We start from the raw sequence: 17290 nt of genomic DNA on the forward strand, positions 1-17290 counted from the left end.
AACTTGATATGCTGTTTGTCAGAACACCAGACACAAACAGCCTATTTGTGTTGTGTTGTGCTCCTCTACACAACAAATTCTATCTTTAAAAACCTTGAATTACCCCTTTAATTTCCCACTGAACTCCAGAGTTCAAGACCATACTGTATTGAGGGATGCGCAATACCAACAGCAACCACAAGAGGTCAGTGTGGTTCTGTGTCAGTGTGGATGTGGCTCAGCGTACTGAAGCAGACCTCCTCTTGGTCTTATTTTAATTCGGGATAATTGCATTTCGAAAACCTAAAATATGGATCATTGTACATTACTAGCCAGTTTAATTTGAATTAACTGCGACACTGAAAAAGTATCCACTAATATTTTTGACAATGGGTCATAAACCTTGACTAGATGCCAAGCCTATATATATATATATTCCCTTGTCTTTGGTTGCATGTTCAGAGTTAACTTCTCAGAGTGAGAGTGAATAATCCAGTCATTTTTTTTTTGTTGTTGTTGTGGTGGAGCCCCATCATCCTCCCCCAACATCATCATCCTCGCCTCCCCGCCCCCTCTCTGTGAGGATGCAGGACGGCGGTCCTGAGCGGTGACTCCTGACGGCTCAGAGAAAGAGAGAGAGAAAGAGACTCGGTCTCTGAGACTGGAAGAAGTCGCGCTCCGGAATCTAATTTCTCTGTTTTTCCTTTTCTTTTTTATATGTATGTATATTTATATATTTTTTCTCTTCTGTTTTGAATCTGTCACGTGCTGTCTTGCCTCATGACTGAACGCGCTCGTTCTGGGATGATTTCAATTATGGGTCGATTTGGGATAACATTTCCCCGGAGCCGCCGCTGATGGTTCAATCCCAGTCCGACCGGGTCCTCGCAGCGTGATGGCGACAAATGAGTTCGTCCTGCTGAAACTTTTATTTTTGGCCTTTTTGGGTGAGTGTGACTCTCTTTTGTGTCCTCATTATCAACAGAGCACGTCTTAAAACATTCACCGGCAGCAATTAACCGTGCTAATTAGGCGATGGAGTCTATAGAAAGACAAAAACAGGCAAAAAAAGAGAAAAAGACTATAATTAGAAATACATACTATAGGTGGCTATTTGTGTATTTCTATATTTTCTGTTTGCATCCCCGCTGCAAACAGCAAAGTGGACGTAATGAGCATCAGTCACAGAGCATGCACTGAATGGGGATCGCTCAGTCTAATGTGACCCCAATGAAAAGCCCTGACCGACATTATGTCCAGTGGGAATGTGTAGAGCTGTCTCATTAGCTGGTTGCACAAAATCATGCTTGAAATTGTGTAATATCCTGAGCCAGATTATGACTAATAAATCCACTCCAGGCTTCTAGCTGTGATGCAGTGCTTGTACATATTTTATTTTAGTAGATTTTAATCAATGTATATCTTTTTTTTTTTTTTTTTCGGCTAGAGTAGACATAAATAAGATACAACCAATTTATTTTTTACATGTAGAGCTCATAAAAGTTAATTTCCAACTCAAAATTAAAGAATGGATTTAATTTCTCTCATAAATTAGTTAAGTTTTGCAATAGATGACAGAACTTTTCCACATTCTGTTATGCTACACACACACACACACACGCACACACACGCACACCCACACACACACCTACACACACACACATGCACTTTTTCAAGTACTTTGTGTGATACAGAAAAGAAAAAGCATAGATGGTTTTGAAACGTTTTTGTTTCACAAACAAAAATCTGAGATATGTGGATCACCCGTTGAATTTAGCACCCCACAGGGGCTAAATTCAACCTCTGAAACTACCTCTTAAATGTAGTTTTCACTGCAATTACAGCAGCGAGGCTTTAGGCTCATGTCTCTGCAGACTTGGCTTATCTAGAGATAGAAATTCTCTCATTCTGCTTTATAAAATAGCTCAAGCATTGATTAGATGGAGGTCATCTGCAGACATCAAATTTCAAATTTTGTCACGGATTCCCAGTCGGGTTAAGGTCTATTCCTTGACAAGGTCATTTCGTACACAAATGCTTTGATCCAAAACCCATTCATGTGCAGCGCTGACTGCATGTTCGGGGTGCTAGGGTAGCTTTCTTCCTTGACAGCGAACCTTGGTCCGAGTCTCAAGCTAAACAAGTTTAATTCCACGATTACCCCGGATTTAGCTCCGTCAATCGTCAAATCAACTCCGTCGCTGAAACCTCAGCAGGGGTTTAATATTTTAACCTTGTAAAATCTTATTTTCATTCAGACAGTTTTATCAATCAGTTGGTCGTTGATAAAACATTTTCACAGAAAAACTACATTCAGTCAGCGGGATGACATTCAGTCAGCGTTTACCTTGATGTAAAAATAGAATTTATCAAGAGGACGAGCGCTCATGGACAGCAGATGGTCTTTTTGGATGTTTTGTGGTGGCACCATCTGGTCTTGTTCTGTTTGAAAATATTCAGCTTCCTCCAGTGGACAGGCCAGGTAACACAAGACTGCAATTTCAAGGTTTGTGTTTATTGACTTGAAACCTGGTTTGTTTTCACCAGAGCAACCAGACGTGAACATAAGGGCTAGTTAGACCAGCACCAACATGTCACTGAAATATTTTGTGCCAAAACGGCGATTGTATTTTAACTCGGATTACTTTTCTCATCCAATAAGGATTTTTAGCATCCACTGCATCTGTGAGGAGCATCTCAAACTTGAGACTGTGATTTTTTTCACATTGACGGAATAACAAGCAGGCCTGCGTGGGCATCTTGACATTAAAAAAAAAAAACAAAAGAAAACCAAAATAGAGATTATACATCAAGGCCTTAACTCTATAACACCCGGTTCTATAAGTAATAACATTACCACGGCAGATTTCTGAGTGCTGGAGAGAAACAGATCTCGATTATCTTCAGGTTTAGGAAATGTCATGAAACCACCTCCAAAGACATTTCTCTGTAAGACAGCTCGGCTACAGAATGATGACATTTAAGCTCATTGTTATCCTCACTACAGATGTGTTTTAATAAAGATCCCTCTGATGCCAAGAGAGATAACGTGGGACATTTCAGCTGCTAAGATCCTCTCTGAGCGGCTAATGTTAACGGTCTGTGAGCCAAGCAGACCCTATATATATATATATCAGTTTCTTTTCTGTCATTTGGTGAAAGGAGAAAAGCTAGAAGGCTTATGGATGTTTCCTGTTTTTATAAGACTAAAGCAAAACACGTTGGTTCTCGTAAATAAGAATTATATTGATGCTTGGGGAAACCCGGCCGTGGCTGTAAAATGGTCTGGGCCATCTGGGGCAGTTTGTTCTGAGTTATGCCAGAATATTTTGACCATCAACTGAATCTTCAGGTTGATAATAGTGACTCCAAGCCTATCTTGTATTGTAATCTGCTGTAAATCTATCAAAACTCTTTAGATTCAATTCCCTATAACATCTGCTGTTGATTTTGCTGCACTCTTTAACTGAGAGTTCTCAGCAGTCAATACTGGAGAAATCTGATATTTGGGTCTTTAAATTATTTAGTTAAAGTTCCTTTTTTAGTCAACTATACAACTTTACTCAATTTGAACAAGAATCAGGTGCACATGTTTGAATATGTTGTGTCTCAAATCCACACAGACTCAACTATATGCGTACACCTCTAATATTTGGATAAACAGCCCTTAGCAACCTGCAGAGAAACTACATTAGTTTCTTTTAGTTATCAACAATGTCCCGGCATAATTCTAAATGCATATTTGGCCACCTATAATATGGGAATTTGTGGAGCTGATGAGATTTGCTATACTTCCTGGTAGCTTTGGATACAGTTTAGACTGGAAGAATGTCAGATGCTTAAGATTAGCCTTTTTATGGGTTCCAAAATCAGCAGGAAGTTGAGTTTGTGTGTATTGCACGATTGAAACACGCTACTATGTCTGCAAGTTGCAGCTCTCCAGCTGTTCATTAAGAGCTAGCTAGGAGCTGTGTTGATTATTATTTATCTAGTTTGTGAAATGCACCAGTACCACTTGTGCTGAGACAAACCCTCAACATGATATTATGTCCATCACTCTTCACAGTTTCTCTTGACTCCTCCTAACATCATTATTGTCTCTGTGGCTAAATCGATCTCCTGTATTTTCACTAATTCCCATGATGATGGTTTTGGGTCAGATGGTTGAAACTTGGAAACTATTTGGTGATCGAACAGAATAGTGACCTCAAACAGATAATGCTGGCTTAGGAGTGATGAACTTTAGTGCAGCTGAAAATTAATGGACTATAAATTAAAAGCCGATTTGTACAAAAGAACTAGTCGTTTTTAAACTTCACCAATTCGGCTAGTGTGGCGACTATGCCAAAATGAGTTGATGCGGTGGAAGATATTACTATTAATACATTCAAACTGAATGAAGTTGTATCGTCGTCGCACCTTGTATAAAGAGGAGATCAAATGCTTCCCTACAAGATCTGAATTAAGAATAAGGTTTTGCTCACGACGTTTGTGTGTGTACCAACTTCTTCTCAGAACAGCAAGTAAGCCTGAATGACAGCTTTTGCGCTGAGTTTTACTTTCCACGGGAAGAGAAAGTGGCCAGACGCAGTAAACAGGACGACGCGCAACACGCAGACATGCCACGGCGTTTAGCTCTTGTCTAGACTGAAGCGCTCTCTCATCGGGGATCCCCAGGTGCCGCGTGCTCAGATAAGAGTAATAACGTGACACAGTGAGTCACATTGATTTGTTGCTTCTAATGTCGGGGAAGCGCTGTTGGTGCAGGAGAGAATGTGGGCCTCCATCTGCACGGCAGAGAGAGAGAGAGCGGTTCCCTCTGACGATGGAGCATCTGCTCACCTCTTCAAAACAGCAACTCACTCTTGTGGTGCCTGGGGGCACTTTCTGTTTTCTCTTCCATCCGAAAAGGCTGTAAAACATGTTTATGTTGTTCTTGTTATTATTGATCTTCAGAAGGATTTCAGTGTGGGAAATCATTTCGATGTTGTACTATTTCTTTTTAAATCCACATGAGATGATGGTAATGTTCCTATTGTAGAGAATATTTCTGCTCTCTATTGAGTGAGACCGTTACTCTAAAAAAATGATATTAAATGGTTATTTAGCTACTCTGTTGGTTTGCTTAGCTACAGGTAAGGTAGGGGTAAGTGAAGAATGACTTAATGCTTAAAGATGAAAAAAGCAAAAGATCTTAAGCCAGGGGTTTCTGTTGCATTTTAATAACCCACATAGAACCAGAATTGTGTACAGGCTGCCTTCATTTGTATGGCTTTATGCCAGAAATTATATTCAATTGAGTACCAAATTTCTTTTTTTTTTTTCAATATCCCCCCAAAAAAGATGTAGTCATTGAAAATGCAGAAAAGAAACAAACAAACAAAAAAAAACCAGCGTGTATTTCCGGTCTGACCACTGTGGGCATGCTTGGTGTCAGAGGCTGCTGCAGGTTTAAACTGGAGTGTGTCGCTGATTCCCTGACACTGTTGCATTTGAACTTTAGCTGCAGCTCAAGGGGAGTGAAAGTGTATTTTGAGCATCATCAATATTTCAAATCTCTGTTAAAGATTTATGTTCCAGAGGTGACTCAAAACCTTCTGCTTATCCCGGCTCATATCTGCTGCTGCAAACTCTGCGGCGCTGCACAAACTGTGTAATTCGGCTTCGAGTCGACGGCACACTGCTGAGCTGTTTCAGGCTGCAATTTACCGTCTTTTAAAAACACAAATGAAGAAATCTGAGAATGCGCATTTGTTAATGAGACTGGATCTTTCACTCTTTAAAAGGAATAGTTGTCCATGTAGTGTAGTGATATCCGACCCAACAACGCCGTCCATCTGGAAGACGACGACGCCTCCAACTCTACTGGGAGCCGTATTTAGGAGAAAACAGCGACACTACAAGTTTAAGCAAAAATAAACAGTTTCACCCATTTGGGAGCTGAAGACTGGAAATGTGGAAACCTTTGAGGGGAATCTGTAATGCCGTAAAAGAAGCATTTCCTCCCCTTAATGGTTTCGTTTGTCTTTTTTGTTTTCAGCAAGATACGCTGCATGTCTTCTTTTAGAGAGTGTAATTTGTTCTCACAATCATCATTTTACAAAAATTTTAAATATTTAAAAGTGACAAACAAAACCCCAGTAACAATCGAAGAAATCTGTTAGGGGTATAATTTTTATTTATTTTTTACTTACGAGTAATTTTATTTCTCATTAAATACAATAAAACTCTATGTTCAAACGACAAAATTCTCTCCTTCTTCCCAAAAAAAAAAATCAACACCAAAGGACAGAAAAATGCTCTACGAAAGGCTACCATTACCGAAAAGATCTACATTCCCCTTTAACAAAGTGAAGTGTGGGCTAAAAGACAAAACAAAACAAAACAAAAAAACATTTCTCAGAGCCGTTGTCCTTTGACAGAGCGCTGGGTCAGAGGTGACTGGCCTAGACGTGAGACAGTCAAGCTTCCTGACACAGATTTTGTTGCAGACAAAGGCAAAGCTGAAAAGGGAAGAAACTTTTCCCCTTGATTAAAACATCTACTGTAGAAATTTAGTTAAAAAAGGAACATCTGTGGAACAATAGTGGCAACAATGATGCACAGAAATCTAAGAAGAAGGGATACAATGGTCTCCACCAATTAGTGCTACTAATTAATAAAATGAAAAGACTATCTAAATCGTATGCAGTCACGGTGTTATTAAAAGCTGTGCTTCACCACAACCATAAGAAGGAGGAAGGGAAAGTAAAGAAGATAATTTTTTATTCGCCAAAATATATAAAATGATCAATCTATTTTGAAATTCTTAGCTGTGCAAGAAAAACCTTTTGAGGTTGTTTTCCCTTCAGATTAAACCAGAACAAAACAGTAGGCCTAGTCCGATTCTTTAGCAGGGATCAAATGTATGAAAATAACCAGCAATTTCAATCAAGACCAAGACAATCTGTGGAGAGCAATAAATTCTTTTGCCGCTTGGGAGGAGGATGATCATAATTGTGTTGTGTTCCAGTGTGACAAAATGTATGGTTTTGTTGGTGGAGGAGCTAATTAAAAGCTTATGTTACTGATGAAAATGGAGAGTGATGTTGCACCAGTCAGTACTGCGTATTAGTGCAATTAAAATGGTCAGATTAATGATTAATCCCAGCACAGACACATCCACCAAATCATGCATGACCATAATCCTTTTGGTTAATTTCCAGATAAATTATACATAGATTTTTTTTTTTTACTAGAGGAATGGAAATGTGTGTTTAAAAAAATAAAGACATTCTCTTCAAATGTTGCAGCTATTACTCGTTACTGAGTCTCGTGCCAGTGAGGATTCACTCAACTCAACATGCCAAATGCTTGAAGGAGCTACATCTAACTGCGCTCTGACCTACTTTATGAATATTTTGGAAAATAATCATTTGACCTTATTGGAAACAGATTGTGATACATTCAAATGTGATAGCTCCTCGAATTCTTAAATATCCAGTGTCAAAAACACTGACCCACTTTGATGTATTTTCTGTTTGTCTTAATCTCATGTAAAAAAAAAAAAATGCTGTGGTCTTTGTGATGTGTTGCATGGGACAGCAACCAACGCATTTATTATCTATTCATCCATTCAGCACGTCACTAATGAAATCTAGGCTATAGTTGGAGTGATAATGCATTATTACTTTGTGTCCTGGCCTTTGCAGAATGATCTGGGCCAAAGGGTCGGTAATTAGTGGCCGGATCGTGCTGACATGTTCATGACAGATTGTCTGTGTTGTGCACAGATCTACATCAGATGAGTCTGAAACTGCCATTCAGCATCTCATTTTGGCAGACTGAGCTACTCAGAAGTTTACATATATTCATCAACGGGATGAATGTGATGGTAGTTTTTGCGTGTAAGGATTTATTCTGTTTTCTGGGTGCAGTCTACCAGGTGGACTGATCATTTGTTTAAGCGTACAAGGACTCTGTGCACAGATTTGAAGTTACTGTGGATTTTTAAAATTCTACACAGAGACAAAATGTTCCATACAGACACAAATATACACATGGCTGCATTTTGATAGATGTCTTATTTTTAGAGAAATAAGACACACAAGATTTTCAGTGAATACACGACCACTGTTCTTTGGAAATAGGGTGGAATCTACCGGACACGTGATCGTCCGGTAGTCTCGGTTCAATTATGGACCAAAATTGCAATGTTTGTTACATTTTCAGCTGGTGCGGTTTGCTTTCACGCTGCGCTGTGTCAAACGATCCAAACCCTTTGAAAAACCTGTTCCCCTCTTTGCCTGTGGCGGCGCTGCACCAAGACGTCCTGACGGAAATGACACAAAAAACCAAAGAAGACATGAGCACAACATTCTTCAGGAAACGTGAAGAAAAATGGCTTCAGATTTTAGCAGGTGTAGGATTAATGGCCTTTGTTATATTTACCCAGAATGCCCTGCACTATAGCTTGCCTCCTGCTGTTTTGGAGCGCTTTCTGATCTACTTGGCATTCACATTCAAACCACACCAGAGCTCACTTCAACCAAACAGAGACCGAGGCTCGCTGGGGGACCAGAGTTCGCTTGTCTGTGTCAGAGTTTGATTTCAACACTTCTCCAAACGAACTGGACTTTCTGGTCAAATGACCCAGAGTTCAATTAAAGCGGACTAAACAGGGCTGGTGCGAATGCACTGATAATTTGGACTTCCTGGTGTGCTGGTGTTCATGTTGCCAACAACAAAACTATCATCATGGTGCAGGCTGCGTAGTTATATTATGTTATGTATGGATTGCATGAAGAATGAGTCTACATAAATTAAATAAAGTGGCATGAAATTCAAAGAAAAAGGATCCACTGTCAGGCAACAGCTTGATGATGCCTCCTGGCACCAGTCAAGCTGTATTTGTCACACAGCCCACTTAGACTACTAAAACTTTGAAGCTCTGTCAAAGAAAGTGTGGCTTTAACGTTATTTCAGCGTCTCCCTTTTGAGTTACGGTGTTTTCTTCAGGCTGCAGAGGAGTAGCTCTGACGCCACTAGCAGTCATGTTCCAGCTGATTATCTTTGCTAATATATTACAGTGTTGGATTCCATACATCCACTAGTTATGCCAACTCAGCGTTTTAACGTCATCCCTGCCTCTTATCTGCCTCCAGCAGCCTCCTGTTTCCACATTCGAGGACACAACTGGCTAATTCTCGAATGAACAGATTGCTGTTTCTCCACCGAAACAAAAGCCAAAGCTGTGTTTGTTGAAACTCTTTGGTTTGGATAAAAGACTGGCTATTCTCATGGCGCTTAGTGCGCCAGCCTCACCGCTTGCTAACAAATACGCCGTGGCAGCTCACAAACAGATGGTTCCCTTCCATCAGGGGTGCCATTCTGTCAGAGCTTGGCTGTAATTTTCTTTTCCGCGTTGCAAATGGACTGCATTTATGTTGAGCCGTTAGCCCAAAAGCCAGTGGTGATGCCTCACTTTCACCCGCGACACACTGCTGGACCTCAGGCCACCCCAGATGAAGCCATCCTACACACACACACACACACACACACATCGCGCTGCTCTCCGGAAAAACACATGGATTCCCCCTTTACTCCAATGCTGAATTTTATTTCTGTCCCTGTAAGGGCTATCCTTCATCTCCTCCTCTTCTCCTTCCTGCTTTTGTTTGCCAAGTGCCCAGAGTTCCCCTCCGTCTTGCACATTTGTAACATCTCCAGCTTTGCTTTCCTCTATGACCCCTGGGTGCCCCTGCATGGGTGATTGTATTAGTCATACTGAGTTATGGTATGGTACGATAAAAGGTTTCTGTTGCCTCACAAAATGTTTAGAATTGACCTTAACAAGCAGATTAGGCTGAGTTGAAAGGTTGGCCATTAGAGACAGACCCAGTGTTGCGTAAAGCAATCAAAACATCAGACAGTAGTTCCAGGAAGTTATTTGTACACGGCTGTGCCACATTTAGCCCATCTTTAGTTGTGCAACAACAAATGAGGGTGGTCGGACAGACAGGCTGACCTTTGTCCTCGCTGACAGCTGGCCATTTGTGGGGTGAGGTGAGTGTGAATGTGGAAAACACTTTGCTCCTCTTGGAAGGACTCCCAGGGGTGCAAACACCTCCAAATTACACATACAAGTATTTTGGCACAACGTCTGTGGTGCACAACATAGAAAATGGCATGTTCAAAGACGTCTAAAGAAAAGCTCCTAGCTGCTTGGGGAAAAGTGGAAACATCTACAAATTGAGCGTGTAAGATTGATGCTGAAAAACCAGTAGGACGTTTTTATTTTTTTGGGTCGGACAGGTCAAAGAAAATCTCTGCGGAGGCACAGTGTATGTTGCACATTAATGCAGCTGCGGTTTCATTTCATTTTACCTGAGTGCTACTCAAACATGGACTCAGTGATTACATCACTTTTATGTGTGCTGCACTTTGCAAGCACTGTGTGTACTGAACAAGATTAATTTACCTCAGCATGTCTGGAGTTCTTTGATTATTTCAGTTGATGATTATTTAATAAGGATCCGATATCTGAGGATACATGATTTGATCAACAGCCTAATTAAGCCTCTAGCATTTAAATATATATATATAGCCTTTATTCCTTTAAACATTCTCCTTAAAAACTGACGAAATACAGACTTAATAGAGAGGACGGGACTTGATGTTCCTTAGGAGAAATTTCATTTTTTCATATTTAAATATCATATACTGTGTTACTGATAAACCATCATACATATTAATGGTTAGAAGAGCAGGTTAAGTAAGACCTTTTTTCCCCATTTTCTTTATCTGCGCTGTTCAGCCTCACTGACAGAACTGCAGCATTGATTCAGCTATGTGTCTCATGGCACACGAACTGGTTGAAGACTGCTTGCCTCTCAGCAGTCAATCACAGTGGATTTCCCTCAATGGATTTCCTTTAGTCCTCCCACAGGACTGTGAAGAGAGGTCAATCTGGTTTGAATCTGATCACATCGTCACCATTTTCAGTTGGGGTTAGGGTTTGCTTGGTTTTCCCAAGTGAAGTTGAGTCCATTTCGGATAAGACCCACCATATGAATATCTCTCCTGAGGTTGACGACGAACTTAGATTTCCGATAAACATCTTAATATTTTCTTCATGGTTGATGCCTCCAGCATCAAAATGTGTTATTTCTTTGTGTTTTAACAAAATGCTAAGTTAAATTGCAGCTCTCCTGGTGGAACATCAAGCTTTGCAACTATGCCTCAGTTTGTGTATACACATTTGCACAGAAAAATTAATTCGTTTTTGAGTTTTTTATTTGAAAAAAAGGCAGGAAAGCATCTGATGCACGATTGGAAGAAATTGGGCATAAACATTAATACTCAGCATCGAATCAACATATTAGAGCAAGATAATCTGTCCTTGTCAACGGTGGATTGTTCCTCATAATGTGATGGAAAGGGAAAGGTTCCCCAAAGGATCTGAAGATAGAGTATGTTACACTACGGCTATCATTGGTCATCAGAGAATTTGGATCTGGATGACCAAACTACGCACAAGCCAATGGCTAGCAGTGTACCAACTATTTGCTGTTATTGACAAGGTTATAGCCCAGAGATTAAAACCGTCAATGGTGGTCAGTCACCAGCCCCAGAGCGCAGATCAGTTTAAACATCGTCGTGCCGGCAGAACAGATCTAGTGTCCACCCCTATAAAGCAGTTATTGCAGCGTCCTGAACTGTTTCCGGCTGAACAAATACTGCGCTTGAGCAATCTCTTTTCGTGCGACACCGAACCAGCAGTGATCACATTGCTACCCTGTGCCTTGATGCAAACACGAAGCAGCACGCATTAATGTTGCAACAACATCCTCTCCAAGTTGTTTTGTCACATCAGGACCCCTTCATTGACCACATACATCAGCTCGCTGTTAGGAGGTCATCCGTCTTCCTGTCATGGTTCTCTGCTGATAGCAAGAGCGCCTGTCATTACTGCTGGTGGGCTAATGTAAGACCCCCGGAAAAGAAAGTAGGACTTTGTAATTTTCAGCTAATTTTTGACTTGCGGATTAATATAAGAAAAAAGAAAAGAGTGGATCATGTTGCCAGTTGAAAGGTAAACATATTTAAAACATATATTGTTCAATAGATTTTTTTTTTTATATAGAACTAACTACAGTGAGGATGCATAATAATGCTGTTTGGGTTTCCTCTTATTACAAAAGTGGCTCAATGCCCATAACACTAAACACCTCTAACAGTGTCCGGTGCCAACGTAGCATGAAGTATTTTGCAAGTGTAAAGTTGTTCACAGCTTCTCCGGATACTCCCCGTTTACTCCCCACGTTCACATTCTAGCCTCCGTCTGCTTTATTGAACTCCCTCTTCTACACTTCTTTCTACACTGTATTGAAAAGGTTTTCTGTCGAAATGTAAGAAAGTGAAAGAGATCCTCAAAAGCAAGCATTCATCCGGTTATCTGCATCCGTCACCTGTAAACCAGATAAACCCAATGACTGCCTGAAGGGATCCTGACACTAAGAACAGAAAACATAATATACTAAAATAACTCACAGTAAAAATAATTATATCCAAAGAATAGTTGAAAACTTGTTGAAATGTCCAGAATTGAACACACATTCTGATGTTCTTCACTTCCTTGCTCTGATATAAAACCTCAAATAGTTTTGTATATTAAAAGAGCAAACATTAGCAAGTGCTAAGCTGTGATTCCCTATAATATAGGAATCACATTTAGTTTGATCCAGCTTTTTTCTTATCTTACTCAGAAACACTGTGATTGACCTCATCCTCCCCTGTTATTACAGGCTCCAGTAACCCTGGCAGGAAAGCACACAATCAATACCATTGGCTCAGCTGGACAGCTAGACGTTACAGACATGCACAAGCACCTTGTGACAGTTCCTACCTGAAGCACAAAAACATCCCATTAAAGCAACCTCAGAGTTCGAAATGACATTGGGTATGAGCTGGGTCACATGGAGTCAAGAAAACACGCCACGTGTACAACACGGTTCAAAATTGTAGGGACCTTAAGTAAAGATATTATTAAAAAAATAACCTTTGAGCTGCTCCTGAAAAGTAAGCTCCATGCATAAAACCTATGAGGCACACAGTTTCTTAAAGTTTGATTCAGCAACAAAATTGCTCAGTTCAGCAAGTCTCTGATCTTTTTTTGGGGGGTCTTGCATTAAGGCTCGTAATTAACAAGCAACTCATAAATGTATTGTAGCCCAAGGCCATTCAGCGGTTTTAGACCAATACTGACATTTTTTAATGTGAAAAACAGGAAACCAGTGCAAAGATTTAAGAATATCCATTTCCAAGTGTTGGTCAGGAGTCTGGCAGCAGCATTTAGGGAAAGTTGCAGCTTTCTGATTGAGTTTTTAAACAGACCAGGAAAGTCAAAGTTCCAGTAACCTAACATACTGATAATAAAGGCATGCTCATGTTTTTATATGTCCTCTGTTGACCTGAATCCCTTTATAACGGCAGAAATTTGAGATGATAGTAAACTGAGTTATAAAAGGACATTATATGATTGTCAAAATGTAGGTCTGTGGCCAAAACTACGCTAAGATTTCCTTTAAATTTAACACAATTAAGATGATGGTAAGAGGGGGTAAAAAAGATTCTCCAAACTTTGCTGTGTAATAGATGCTATTTCCCACTGCTACGTACAGTAGAGTTGATGTTATGCTGTGGTCGTGTTTTTCTTCCAAAGACTCTTGCAACCATATCAGACTGAATAGCATCATGGACCCTTAGAAACTCCAGAACCTGTTAAATAAATTCAGAACCAAGGAAAGGGGAAAACATCCCCCCAAGGTTTTACAAAGTGTGAAGGGGGCTCTGTAAAGTGAAGGTTTGTGAACAATGCAACTGTAGATTTGCACCACGAGAACAAGAAGGGTGGCACAGGAAGCATCTAAGAGCCTTAATAGTAATAACTGATTTCCCTTATTGTCTCTCATCTGTGGTTTAAAAATGTCTCATACTCCCACAGGACATGCCACGATTTACAGAGCGCTGCAATAAAACACTCATGCAACCCAACTGGAAGACGGTTGTTGGTTGTCTGAAAGAGAGAAAGTGGCAAGTAGGTAGTTAAACTTTACTTACATAGCACCTATCATAGATTAAATGCTAAAATATTTTACAGATATAATAAAACAAAGACACGAGGGTCACCGGTGAAAATTCTGGTTTGAGTTTTTCCGTGTGAAGTTTTGCATGTTCTCCCCGCAGCGCCTCCCCCTGCAGGAACTCGGGTTTCCTCTCACAGGCCAAAAACATCCATATCTGATTATTTTATTTATAGATGCCTTTTGAAACATTCAGAGTCACCTTACAGAGTAAAACCATCTAAAACTAACTACAATACAAAAGCACAGAGAACAGTAAGATGAATTTATGATCAAGACATAAAGAGTGAATTTGCATGTGGAAGAGATCAGAAGGGAGGAGCGTATGAACGCTTCCTTGGCATTCAATAGAGAGAAGTCAAAGGCTGTTCTAAACATAGCAACCTAACTGATAGGCAATGACGTTGTAGAAAAAAAAAAAAAATACTGATGATGCATACCAAAGTTATGCATCATCATGTTTCTGGGGACCAAGGAGAAAATCTGTAATTGGCTGGTGATGTGGCTCATTTATTTTGTCATGTTACAAGCGTAGACAGAGAACAAAGCGCCTGTGCCAGAATCTGAGTGGGTGTGAGACATAAATGCACATTATTCTTTGCTCACAAAGATATATACACTCACATCAGTCTCACCGCGAGTTCATAACATCATACGCCGATGATTGCTCTTCAAGTTTGTGTAGCCGAGCTTCGATGTAGCTTATGAACACAACAGGCTCTACAACACAGCCCAGAGGAACCCCAGATCAGACTGGAAAAGGGTTGGACCTAAAGGTTTTTTAATGAAGTGAGTGAAGCCTACTAAATATGATTTAAACTAGTTCAAGGATGCGTTGGTGGCCTAAATGGCAGCCGATCTATTAATAAATTTGCTGTATGTGAAATTGCTTTAAAGGTTATACTCAGTTCTAGTAAAGTGAAGGTCAACAGGAGTCCAGAACCTGCTGCAATAAGAAGAGAATTAATTATTTTGATCGCTGTTATTTTTCAAATAAAGATTATTAGTAGCCACGTGAGGTTAAATCAATACGTAATTTGACCTTTCTTGTGAAATAACGTTTAATAATTTTGTTCAGCATTTTAAATATTTTTAGCATTTAAAGTTTTCCCTATAAATCAAACATCCGCTCTGTCAATTGGTCTTGAATGTTCAAACAAGCGAGGCCCCAGTTCGACAGGCATGTTGTCATCCAGGTAACGGCCTTACAGCTGTTAGAGGATCATAGCTTCGCACGCTGTTCTCATGTTGCTCTGCTTAAATGTTGCTTTATAGATTTCTCATTTCTGCCGGTTGGTGTTTTGCTCATTGAAAGGATCACATGTGGAGAACCTAATAAAAATCCTGCTGAATGGGCCATTCTTTAATTCCTGTAATAACGAACGTAGGACTTAATTAAGCAAGTCTTTTTTTTATATCTATGCTTTCATTATGTCTATTTTTTGTGGCTGTGCCTTTCTAGACCGTGCCGCTGGTCTGTAAATTGCTTTGAAAAAACCCCAAACAGAGTCGCTCTTCTCTGTAGCCCGAGCTTTTCTAATACTTTATTAAAATGTTAATTTGATACACTTTCAGTGCTCACATGCATTCTGTTTCCCTTTTCATGAACCACAGGTGACCTGATTCCATCGTGGGAACCTCAGCTTAACGATAGGCTCAGTTGAAAGTGGTCAGGAAAGACCTTAGTGGTGTAAAAATAGCACCTGTGTGCATGCATGTGTGTGTGTGTGTGCGTGCGTGTGTGCGTGTGTGTGCGAGGGACCTGGCCACCTTTTTCTCTCAAACCAGCTGTTGACTCTAAAATCTCAGTGAAGGGGAAGCAGGCTGCAGGATGAGGTGACGCACAGAGGGTTGCCTCATAATAAATGTAATTATACCTCTTGATCTTTTTTCACATTTGGTCAAATTGAAGCGGCGTGTTTACTTTTGCGAGGCACTTCTAATGTTTGATAGTGGTACATGAGAATTTCAGCAACCGGAGCGTCTCTGTATCTTGAGACTCTTTAGGACGTGCATGAACTTTCGCGCATTAGACACTTTTTTTTGCTTGTTGTCTTTACCTGGTTAAGTCTTTCTGGATTGTGAGGTGGGGATGGTCCCTTTCTCTTGGGTTCTGTGAGTGAGCATCTTTCAGAAAACAATATAAACCTGACAAACTCTTACTTCCCTCAGACCAGTTCTAAATCGCAAGTGCGGCAGAACTGGAGATGCTGAATTTTAATCCACTGAATATATCAAAGAACTTCCTCAAATGTGCGTACAGCACCACCATTTGGTATATTGAAATATAATTTGTGATACAAGGTTTCCCCCAGAAAATTTGCTAAGCTCGGTGGTTGGGCTTTTGAGTTAAAAAATGCTTAACATTGTCTGGAAATTTTAAGATATCCGTTGATAATTATGTGTTAGTGAAAGATTGGAAGAGTAACACCTGAACATCAACTATAAAGTCTTAAAAAATGCAAATATTTTAAAAAGACTTATTTAAATAAGCAATGTTAATTCTGGTGGATTAAAAAAGCCTGGTAGCCCACCAGGCTTGTAATAGACTGAAAACCCGCAGTGTATACTTGTAAGAGATGATTTTTGATCTTACATTAAAAAACCTCCATAATGGATGATTTGATCATTTCATGTTATTGTATTGTCCTTTGAAATTGTTCTTTATAAAGTTTGAGTTGCAACACTTTCCTACCGTACAAGTCACGGTCGGTGTGGAAGCCGCTTCTCTAATTGTTGCTTTGTGATTGGTTTCATACAATGTCACAACCTGTCGTTCAGACCCACCGTCTCTAAATGCTTACTTGAGGATTTTCTCTTCTCTCTGGATTGTGTGAACGAGCTCTTGAGCTGTCACACACCGAGCAGACGTGTTCAGCTCTCTGCTAAATCTCAGGCTCACGAATCTCTCTGTACTGTCACCAAATGTCATCCTTTTCCACTAATGATGTCAGTCCTGTCTGTTTCCCCAGAGCAGATCTCATTTCTAACCTCCCCTGCTGTTCAGCTGAGCAGTAACACAGAGATCCTGCTGCTCCGTCGCTGTCGTGGGTTCATCACTTCATACAGCTCACTTGCATTTATCAAAAGGAGAAACGACTGCATTTTATCGTGGGACAGAGTTTGTATTATAATGGCAAAATGAGTGTATTTCATAATATGAAAATGGCTCCACTTTATTTAGGCGA

At 40.2% G+C, this 17290-nt stretch overlaps 1 protein-coding gene across 1 annotated transcript in view; it reads left to right on the forward strand.

Annotated features, from left to right (window-relative positions):
• Positions 1–577: 577 nt before the first annotated feature.
• Positions 578–17290, forward strand: part of LOC122824046 (receptor activity-modifying protein 3-like) — a 36075-nt gene continuing 19362 nt past the window's right edge. The window contains exon 1 of the mRNA XM_044104226.1: positions 578–926. Coding sequence (XP_043960161.1) covers positions 875–926 — 52 coding nt within the window. The 5' untranslated portion in view covers positions 578–874. The remainder of the gene's footprint in view (positions 927–17290) is intronic.

The sequence above is a fragment of the Gambusia affinis genome, linkage group LG21 (genome assembly GCF_019740435.1).
Source record: "Gambusia affinis linkage group LG21, SWU_Gaff_1.0, whole genome shotgun sequence".
Lineage (NCBI taxonomy): Eukaryota > Metazoa > Chordata > Actinopteri > Cyprinodontiformes > Poeciliidae > Gambusia > Gambusia affinis.